The 11,341-nt window shown below is 39.3% G+C and overlaps 1 protein-coding gene across 9 annotated transcripts in view; it reads right to left on the bottom strand.

Annotated features, from left to right (window-relative positions):
• Positions 1–3,075: 3,075 nt before the first annotated feature.
• Positions 3,076–11,341, bottom strand: part of LOC100730274 (neurofibromin) — a 252,327-nt gene continuing 244,061 nt past the window's right edge. For all 9 annotated transcript variants that reach the window (XM_063251196.1, XM_063251205.1, XM_063251202.1 and 6 more), the window contains one exon: positions 3,076–6,652. In XM_063251196.1, the coding sequence (XP_063107266.1) occupies positions 6,510–6,652 (143 nt within the window). In that variant the 3' untranslated portion in view covers positions 3,076–6,509. The remainder of the gene's footprint in view (positions 6,653–11,341) is intronic.

Here is an 11,341-nt window from a genome sequence, read left to right as displayed (position 1 = left end):
ACTATAACATAAACCGGGCCTACTAGTTGGCTTCATTCTGTTTATCTAGCCCAATTATGATTATCTAGCCCAACAGGGTTTTTCTGGTTTCTGTGGTACTTTCGGTTGAATGAACCCAAAGCCTTGTAAAATACTAGTCAAAAATTTCTTATACTCTCATCACAGTTTTAAATATTAAAAACATTTTCCAGGTGTGATGACACACAATCGTAATCCCAGCACTCAGGAGGCTAAGGCAGGAGGATCACTGGGGGTTTGAGATCAGCCTGGGCTACATAATGAATTGAAGGCCAGTCTGAAATGTGTAGCGAGACCCTGTCTCAAAAAAAAAAAAAAAAAAAAAAAAAAAACCAAGAACAAAACATTTATGTATTTTACGAATAAGGAAAATTTCCAACTACCTTCTTAATTTAACCATGCTTTCTTGCTTATTCTGTAAGGTAGACTCAGATCATTCTCTCTAGATATTCTGTTTTTGCTGGAGTTTTAACTTTTAACTGGGATTATCTTTTGAGACAGGGCATGTAGTGCAGACTGGCCATAAACACACTCAGGTTGCCCAGGCTGGCCTTGAACTCACAGTGATCCTCCTGCCTCAGCCTTCCAACTGTGGAATTGTGTTCAATGAGGATATGCCTCTGGAAGAAATGCCCTGCTGCTATGCCCACCATTCACAACAGGACCCTGGGTGATCTCTCCATCCACCTGTTCCCCAGCAGCTCTCCATGTGGCACTGAGTCAGCAGCGATGGAAGAAAAGGACAACTTTGTGACTTTTATAAAGCAGACGTTAGCAGTTTTATAGAACAGAATTATACTCTACTCTGATACTGTACTCCTCTGCTTTTCTGGTGCCAAAATGGCCTCTCATAAAAACAAAACACAAGCCAGGCACAGTGGTATATGTAGGTGGCCCTCCCTCTGGGAAGCTGAGGCAGGATGGATTGTAAGGCCAAGCTCAACCTGGGTAACTTAGTGAGACGATGTCTCAAAATTGAAAATAAAACAGGGCTGGTGATGCAGCTCAGTGCCAGAGTCCTGTTTTCAGTCCCCAGTACTGGCAAACAAATGGATTTTTTTTGTGTGGTTGTTGCTTGTTCATCAGTGCATAAACTGATAGAATGGATTTCAGAAATTTTTCTCATCATCGAAACCTCAGTCTGGAGTAGTTTCCTTTTTGCAGTGCTAGGGATTGAACTCAAAGCCTCCTCATGCTAAGCAGCGGCTTTCACTGAGCTACAGCCTGCTTGTCTTGTTTGTTTGGGATTTTCCACCGGGGTGCTGTTCTGAATGTGGTCTGTCTTCTTTCTTTGCTCCCTGGTAATATGCAGGGACAGAAAGAGCACAGCTATTTTTGTGTAGAGGTAGGAAATTAGACTGTAACCCCAACGGGGGACAGACAGACGGAGGGAAGTAAGAACATGAGTCAGTCGCTTTGCTTTCTGTCTGGACACAAATCTACTTGCAGTTTCTCCACAGCCTCAGTTGCCTCTTATGCATTGTATGCGCCACAATATCAACACAAGATCACTTTCAATAGATCCTGGGACCTATCTACACTCGGAGAAACTTCCTGGGCATTTTCAAGCCTCAGCGCCTCAGTTTCCAGAGCTGCCAGTCGCTCTGCTCCCTTCTCGTAACCCCAAGACTTGGGACATTTCTGTGGCAGTTCCTCCACTAAATCATGAGGTCATAGAGGGCAGAGGCCAAGCTTCTTTTGATCTGCAGTGGCTGACACAGGGCAGGGCATGAACCAAGGACTACAACCAGCACAGGATATATTTCTATTTTCTTTCCACGAAGGTAGTCAATGCTTTCTGAACTTATGAACAGAAAAAGGCCCCACTCAGATTCTACTATCTTCTTCATTTTACATGGAGGAAGTGGTTCCTGGCGTTCAGTGGGGAAGTTCTGAACCGTATAATCTTGGAGGCTTAATCCGTTTTATCACTACCTACTTGGCTTTTTGTCCCAGGTGTAGACAATGTGTTAAGGATCTCACAGTATGAGAACCTTAAATAGGCACTAATGTGCACATTTAAGACGTATGTACATACACAATATAAAGGGACTTTTAGAAGGTTTTTTTTTTTTAAAAAAAAGTCAGAGCTATTTATTAAAATTAGAGTTCCACATTACATTATGAAATTTCCATTTATGAGTAGCCAGGACTTATAACAAGAAAATGTGAGTTTCAAACCAACAATGATTATGTTGCTATAGTGTGACCCTAACATTTATGGAAACATAAATCCACATTGCAAAAAGGCTTGTTTTAAATTGGCAGCTAGTTTTGAGTAAGATGATTTAGGTTACAGGGGAAAAAAAAGCTATTTGCACTATTTGAGTTTCCAGTTCTCCATTCCAGTGGTCTTGAAACCAAGGTGGCTAGAAAAGTTGCCCGAGAGACTTTACCTATATATCCTCACTCACAGGACTCTAGTCGTGGGGAGGGTGTAGGCTTTGGGATGGACCCAGAATATCCACAAACTCTCCAGGTGGGGCCCCCTGCCTTCCCAGCCTGCCCACAAATAGACCAGCACTTCCTGTGGCTGCAGGCATCTCTTTCAGTACTTTGTTCAGTGACACTGCTGCCTTTCTGAGGAGAGTTCTATTTTTGCCCACGTGCCTCTGGGGTAGATTCTTCCTCCTTTAGGAGAAGGGAGGCAGCCTAAATGAAATAGCAAAATTCAATGGAGGTGGTCTACCTGCACCTACTGCCCAGAAGGTGAGGTGAGAAGCCAGAGAACTGTGGGGATCTAACACAAGCCCTCTGACTGCTTGATCTCAGGCTGTCTTGGCATTTCTATCTGACTGCTTATTTAAAAATAGGCCAGCCTATCCTAGAGACTAGAGTCATCCCTGAGTTTGGCAGGCCTTAAAAAAACATTTCACCAAAATTATTTTAGACAGTCTGGAAACAGAAGCATTTTTCCCATGTGGGTGAGGGGAGAAAGAGACCAAAAATCATCCTGAAAAGGAAATGGCCTTAATGTCAAAAGATCAGGGAGGAATGGGGAAAACCAGAAAACGGAACTTGATACATGTGAAAAAAATTAAATAACTTCTCAACATCTTAACGGATTGAATTTACATTTTACTTTAAAAAAGTGGGAGAGGAGTACATACATAGGAGTGGGGAGCAACAATGGTCTGAGACATATTTCTATGAATTTCTCCTATCATGATCAGTTTTGTCAGTTGGGCAGTATTTTTCCTGCTGGCATACAACTGCTTACAATATGAACAAGGTTATAGACAAAAACTGTCAAAGTTTAGGCCCAATGGAAAGGAGGTAAATTATCATATACAATGTAAGTTTACAATACACAGCATTTTCTGAAAATGATGTAACGCAGTCGTAGGAAGAAGTTAACAATACTAACACGAGAATAATCAAATTTTTGTTATCCATGTACAGCAACTAACTGCTTTACAAAAAAGCAAAATAATACAATATATCATCACATGTATTTACAGTGTAGTAAATATACTTTTCTGTCAAATTTTACACAAACTATTTACAAGTGAATATACTGCATTTAAAAAATGGTGTGGCTGACACTAAGTGAATGTTTGTATAGGTCTGTTGCATAATATTCAGTAAGACATGCCTCATTATGCCTGGTGGTGGGGGCTTGTAAAAGTAGAAACCAAAACCAAAACACAAAACAAAAATTTAAAAAACAATAAAAACAAAACCTTGAAGAAAGCTGAAGATCCCCCAAACACACAAATCAGAAGGGCTGCCAGCTCACTGTCCCTGTCAGTAGGACTTTAGTCCACAGATCAAGGCTGGCTGTCTCGGGTGGTGTGCAGGTGCAGGCATGAGTGACCGCCGGAGGACAGGAGCATCCTGTACTCATGCTGGCGAAGAACAGCAGCCCCAGGACAGGAGCACAACAACATGACCACGTGATTGTTTTCCTCTTTAAAAAGTCAGGGAAAACATCTACAAACCCAAAACAAATGACAGATCTCATACCAAATTATATAATATAGGCTACTTGTTCTAAACTTCAGAAGTTTTCTTAAATTATAAGGACTAAAAAAGTATTTCATTTCTCAGGGGAATAATATGGATGAGGGATTTAGCTTATTCTCATTTTATTTGGAAAGCTTTTTTTCTCAAAAGTCAAAGGTTCTTTAAAGAAGCTAAATTCTAAACCTTAGGTAACTTTTTAAATTTCCAGTACTCATCTGGTCAAAAGTATTTTTGCAGTTGAAAGAAGGCTCAATTTTGATTTGTGCAACGCTGATCATTTCATGAGGTACTTCAAGTGGATCATTTCATTCGGTACACTAGAGGGAATAATCTAAGAAACATTACACTTTCATAAACTTGTTTATCGAAAGATCAATAGTTTTTAACAGTAAACCTTTGGAAGTTTCTCTATTTTGATGGGAGAAGCAAAAATGCATAACCCCCACCATCATATGCACCAAATCAACAAAAAGAGAAAAAATACTGAACCAAAATTTTTAAAGGTTCTCACTGCCTGCTGCTCTTGGAGCCAAGAAGCTGCGCCACCACATCCCAGAAGCGCCTTAACGGGAGCCTGGCGTCCTTGGCACTGTGTCGCTGATCTATTCTAAGTTGCATCTGAGCTTCTGTGCAAGCGCAAGATGCTCAGGTACCAAAACATTTACTCTAGCACAGCCTCTATAGTAATTAAAAAAAAAAACTTAGTGAACTGCACCTGTCTTCAGTATTTTCCAACAAGTTGATGTTTAAATCATTATTAACGATAAGTTTTTTCCCTTTTATTTTGGCAAATGGTTATTTTTCCTCAGGTCTGTAAACAAAATTAAAAAATTAAATTCTTGTTATTTCTGAATATCAAAAGCAATTTTATTTACATTAACATATTACATTGTTACTGTGGGGATAAGTGTAAAATGTGTTATATTATTAATCAGAACACTTAAACGTACCATTACTTACTGAATTAGCTGTGGAATTTAATTTACGGAAATCCACTAATGAACTAACACTACAGGGACCCCTTCTCCCTTTGGTTTATTTTTCCCCTCCCAAAGCCATTACATCATACCATATAAGAGAATGTGGGAGGAGGGGGATATCCTGTCGAAATAAATATAATTTAGTCCTAAATTGGAAAACCCAGATATTAATATGCTTGCAGAAGTAAAAGTTTTTGTGTACTGCAGGTACCACAAAGAAACTCTGCATTACTGTGGAGATCCCTATGCCATGAAAATCCATACCATTTAGTAGAGCAGCAACTCCAACGGTCCCCCATTGTCACACTGAGGCAGGCTGACCAGACTTTTCATAGTGATTAGAGGCAATTCTATCATATAGAATCAAATGTTTCAAGAAATTCCTAATATTTTTGGAGGAGGAGGGAAAGATTAAAGGGTTTTTAAAATACATCTTGTCAAAGAAATTTATGACGACATATAGCACACTGTTTCTTGGAAATTATTTAACAAAATAAACAGCGACTATAAAAATTGCGTACCATTTCCATTTTGCTATGCAGCTAATGCAAACATTTATGAAAATACCTTTCAGGACCAATTTTCAACATTTTGTTTGCTAATTACCCTGCTCGGAATTATTTGGAAAGAAGAGGAACAGGCGCAAAAAAAAAAAAAAAAAAAAAACAAAAAAAAAAAAAACCAAACCCCAATATAATCACTATGCTTAATACAGTTTTGGCTTACACAAACCAAAAAGACAAAAGAACAACACTGTTAGCATATTTAAAGATTAAATGAAAATCAAATGGAGAAAGAAACTAGTGCAGATGAGTGAGTTTGGATAAGGCCTCAGAACCCATAGCTTTAATTCAGTACTGTTAAGATATATGTGGTCAGGTTTATGTTCCCGCAATTATTGCTAATCCTCAAATGTTAGTATTTCTTAGGAGTCTACTACAAAATCCTAGTACCTCCCACCCCCAAAGTACCTTGCCTGTGGCTTTATGGTGTGAAGTCCCTAAGGTGTGAACTCTGTAGTTCCTTCAGTTTCTAAAGTAAAAAAAAGTCCACAGCTAAAAGTCAGATTAAATGTACTGGGGTTATAATATTTCTTACTATTCCATAAACTTCTATCTTGAAAAGTGTGCAAGTAAGATTACAAATTTACTTTGTATGATGAAAAGAAAAACAAACAAGGCAGGGGTCTGTGCAAATGGCTCTCACAGCTGGCCAGCAGTAGCAGTGTTCAAGAATTCATCCGCTCACAGTACAGGGACGCTCTCAGTTCAAGTTTCCTCACCTCCCACTTCCTTTGTAGCTGTTCCAAACACTTGCTTATACCAGATACACACCGAAAGTAGAAAGAAAAGAAGGGGGGAAAGCAGCATTAAATTTAGGCAACGCTTCTGAGAGTTGATCATTTGGCGACACAGCAGATTAGGTGGGTCCCTTATAAAACACGAAGTGCGATGCTGCAACACGTGGGGACAGGGCGCAGTTCAGGCAGGGTCACTAGTGAAGAGCCCACGTTATGCTGGTTTGAAAGCTGAAAGAAAGGAAGCTTCACATGATCTTCTTAATGCTATTACGTTTGAAACTGCCAGCACTTCTTTGCTTCTGCACTTGGCTTGCGGATCCATGGCGAGTTCGTCCACTATTACAGTGGCCAGTGGTAGGGGAAAGTTCAACGTTCTCCTTGTCGATTCCTGGAGAGAAACACAGCAGCCAGTTACTCCCTCTCTTTTAGTGCAAAGCTCCAGGACTGAAGCTCTTTATCTGTGGGTGAGATACAATCTGGCGAACTGATATCCATATTTCACTTTAATAGACAAACATGAGAATGCTTTAAAGGCCCTGTCACACAGAAAACTGGTACTCTGCTAAGCCAAATTTACTAATCATTGCAGAAATACAGCATAAGAAAGAAGAGAAATTGCAAAGAAAAGCTAGAGGCAGGCAGGTTTGAAAAATTAGGGAAGTCTAGATAATGCTCCTTCATCCAAATTATACCAGAAGCACCCAGCAGAGGTCAGTTTCTAGCCACACATCTTAATCCTCAGAAACAAAATACACTCTCCAGCAGCAAAAGGTACTAATCATTCTGCAAATTTATCATTTCAAAGAAAGGCAGATGCTTTTTATTTTTTGAACTGCAGTGCCTGGTCCAAAGGAACTCAAGTATTTACTGAGTAAATATTTCAGAAAGATTATAATTTAGAATCTTTGCTTCAATTATGGCAAGTCACCAACCACTTTCCAACCTTAAACAGATGCTGTTTATTTTTTTTTTTCAGTGAGATTAAACTTCAAAAACCTGGGACATACAATGAATTTTATAGATGATGTAAGTAGTAACTTCAGAAATAACCAGAAATGGAAAAGGCTTTCTTTTCCCTTGCCATTAGAGTAAAACAATCACAAACTAACAGAATAGTGATTACATCCACAGAAGGTGCCTGAAAGTAGCTTCTTGTGGTGTTATGCATGTTCTATTTCTTGATCTGAATGCCACTTTTGGTGGAGGTGCTGGGGATCAAACCCTGGGTCTCATCCATGCTAGACATAGTACTCTTACTACTGGGTCACGTTCCATAACCCCCAAATGATGTATTTTTAAGTATGCTTTCTTCTTGAAAGCATATTAGGCTGTAAATTTATTTTATTTATCTTTTTTGAGACAAGGTCTCATTATGCAGTTCAGGGTGGCCTTAAGTTCACTTTGTAGCCCAGGCTGGTCTCAAACTCACTCGATCCTTGTGCCTCAGTCTCTCAAGTGTTGGGATTATAGGCATGAGCCACTAAGCCCAGCAGGCTGTAAATTTATGATCTTTGGGGCTGCAGATTTAATTCAGCAGTATAAAGCACCTGCCTGGCAAGCACAAGGTTGTGAGTTCAAACTCCACCACCACCAAAAAAAAATGCATTTCTTTAAAGGGCCAGGGGTTTAGCTCAGCAGGGTAAGTGCCTGAATGGCAAACTTGAGGTTGTAAGTTTAATCCCTGTACCAAAAAGAAAAAAGAAGAAAGATAAAATTTATGATCTTCGCACTTTTCTATTTCAATAAAATGAGCTCTTAAAACTAAACTGACTACATCCACCTTTAGCACAACTACTGGGAGGAGAACATTCTAGTAGTATGCATCAAAATGTGAAGTACTAACTGATATTTGTTGATACAGAAAGGTGGATCATAGTTTTTGAGGAGGGAAAAAATGCCCATGTGCAACTGGGGGAAAAGGCTGGGAAACCATTTGCCAATATGCTATCTTGGGACAGTGTGTGTTTTTCAAGTTTACTCGTACCATTAGAATTTTAAGACAATCATTAAATTTGGGAATGGAAAATGGAAACTTTTTATTTTGGGCAGAAAATAGTACTTCAGATCAAGACAATGCCATTACCCTATAAAGATGCACTCAGATGCGTGCAGTTGTGTGTGTCAGCTCACACACAGGGGTGGACTTGGAATGATCTTCCGTTGAAAGTCCAACCTCTTTCGCTTGAATCCAGCTCTGAATTAAATTTAGAGTCAGGCATCTAGGATTATGGAAACCCTGATGGAGGTTTGCTGTACTGAGTTTTAACAGAACATGGGTGTTTGGCAGTGTTTATGGAAATACGCACTGAGACAGGCACTAGTACAGTCTGCAGGTCAGCAACAACTCTCAGAGGCCAGCACAGCCGAGCCGCACTGAGAACCTGCATCCTAATCTATCATCCTGCAAAGGTGAGTGGGAGAAAATAGCACCTCTTTCTCCAAACTTTTCTCCAGGTAACAGAAATCTGGATGACTTTTATTCTTTTCCATGTATGTGTATGCATCTCTCCCACAGGTATTTAAAAATGCAGTAGGAAAATTAAAAAAGGATGCTCATAATCTTTTGGATACCTTGAACTTCCTCACGATGTATGCTTATGCAAATTGTTTTAACTGCCTTACCCATTTCTACAAGATACAATTCATATTTGTTCTCACCTGTACTTCTTTGTATACTTCCTTCCCTGTCTCCTGCTAGGACTATTTTCTACCTCTGTATTTTTGTTTTAGTTTTTTTGAGGCAGTGTCTACCTACATAGTTCAGACTGGTCTTGAACTCACAATGTAGCCAGGGTGGTCTCAAACTTGCAGTGATCTTCCTGCCTCGGCCTCCTATATGTTAAAATTACAGGCATGTACCACCACACCCAGGTACTTCCTTACTGTTATGGTTATTAACTTTTGCCTACATACATGATCACAACTTGTGTATACAAGTTACTGTTTTCTCTAGAGCAAAACATCTAGAAGAGGATCATTTACTATTCATTTGTATTTTCCTATGTAATCTAGGTTGATTATTTTCACTAACTATGGGTTGAGCTGCATGTTAGATCTCAGTAATTCATTTCTCAAAAGTATGTGACCTGTATCTCCATCCTGGGCAGCAAGTGGTATCATTTTTTTATTAGAAAAGAATGTTTTTATTTTTTCTATTTGGTTTCTTGCATCTGAAATTATTATAAAGTTGTCAGTGTATCTGACCTGTCATTTCTTTAAATTTGCATGTGTCCTGTAAGGTGAAGCCCCGTACTTCCTTATCCGGGGTTATTTGCTTAATAGAACCTACTTCTTGAATCATACTTCCTCCTAAGGAACTATGAAGGTGAAAGGAGAAACTGAACCGAAAGGTATTTAAAACACCCTGGAGCTGCTCATCACGAAGACTTACAAGATGCCCACGAGGCAGACCCTGCTCCGTCAGCATCTGCCACCTGTGTCCTTGCTGTTTGTTTGCTTTTGGTGCAGTCCTGGCTACTGCTCTACTATGGTCCCTGTGAGAGGAAAATGTCTTGACATTGCAGAGTGGCCAGCTTTGTATTATCAACATTAAAATTATTTAAATCACACTTCTGCAGCGTAAGTCACTAAAGTGAAGGCTTTTTCAAAGAAATACTAAGATTATATTTTCTATTTTACTAAGCAAATTCCCTTCAGAACACAAAATATAAATCCAAAAGCCTTATTTGTCTCATATTAAAGTTGTCTGTGTACTATGATCTCAACTATGTAAAAAAAGAAACTGAAAGGAGACAAAAATGGTATTAATGAACAATGCTTATCTTAGAATGGTAAGATTATGGGTAATATTTTTAATTCCTTCTATTTTTCAGAATTTTAATTTTTGTTAAGCTGCAATTAAAAACATTAAAGTATGGCTTATCTGTGAGTTCTGTCACTCATAATCTAAAGTTTCAGTGGCCTTAAATTCAATTTGTGCTTCACTTCAATGCTGGTGTGTGTGTGTTTTTCCTACTTTGTGACCCGACCTTGTGAGTCAGGTACCAGCAACTGTGGTGTGACTGGAATTCCTAGGTTCAGTTTTACAGCAAAGATGTTTTACTGTCAGGATCAAAGAAGAAACACATAAAAATCTTGAGAGTTATTTTTTAAAAAAGCAATGAAAATACATTATATTTACACCAAATATAGCACCTTGAAAAAGCAAAGTTGGAATGATACAGAATAATCACAGTATCTGTGTCTGGCATTTAAGTTTCTAACAGAACTTCCCTTCTGAGAATTCTGGCAGCATTTTATTTTACCCTCTGAAATTAAGTCTAGAAATGTCTATAGGAGCTGTTGAGGGACTTTGTCTCAACCCGCTCTCAGGAAAGTTCTCGGATTATCAGCCAGATTGCACGTGTGGAGACAGAATCTATCCTGGCACAAGATGCCATTTTAAATGAGAAAATCTTGTGTCACATTTCTTTCCATCAGGACCCTTCTCAAGTTGTGTATTCTGTTTTTTCTTATGCTTCTAAAGCATGGGAGTTCCCCTTTCAGCCTCAGCAGGACCAAGAACAAAATTCTTAAAGTAACAGAAACCCAGAGGTTATGACCTAAAGCAGTGACAGTGAGCCCTTTACAGCTCTCAATGACACGAACGGCCCTCTGTGGCAGGTGTGCCACCGGATCGTCACCACTGACCTAAATGGAATAAAGCCAAGACTTCTGTCCTGACTTCCTAAAGTCTCCCACAAATAGGCTGTGGTCAAATGTACAACTGGTTACAAATGTGCAGGCAGACAAAGTCTCAAGTGTTTTTAAGTGTGTATTAATAGCACTATGCCTCAATGAATAGTGGTGACTCCAGATAAAAGGCACAATCCTAAATAAAAAGTGTTATTGGCCAGAGTCGTGAATGAAGTTAAGTGGGAAAACGAGCTGCTAGATTACAGTCCTACGTCTCCCTTGGGAGACATGAGTTCCTTGAAGGCAGGTATCAGGGTATGCTCATTTTGGCAACTAGTACCATATAACTCTAGCCTGACAAACAGCACGCCTTGAGAAGCTCAGGCAAAAGATAGGGTAGGTAACTTGTAAGAAGTTAAAATAGGAAAACTGGACAATAATT

This window comes from Cavia porcellus, unplaced genomic scaffold (genome assembly GCF_034190915.1).
Source record: "Cavia porcellus strain 051 isolate PalLab524CR breed Dunkin Hartley unplaced genomic scaffold, mCavPor4.1 scaffold_6, whole genome shotgun sequence".
Classification (NCBI taxonomy): domain Eukaryota; kingdom Metazoa; phylum Chordata; class Mammalia; order Rodentia; family Caviidae; genus Cavia; species Cavia porcellus.
This window is presented reverse-complemented; position numbering and strand designations above follow the sequence as displayed.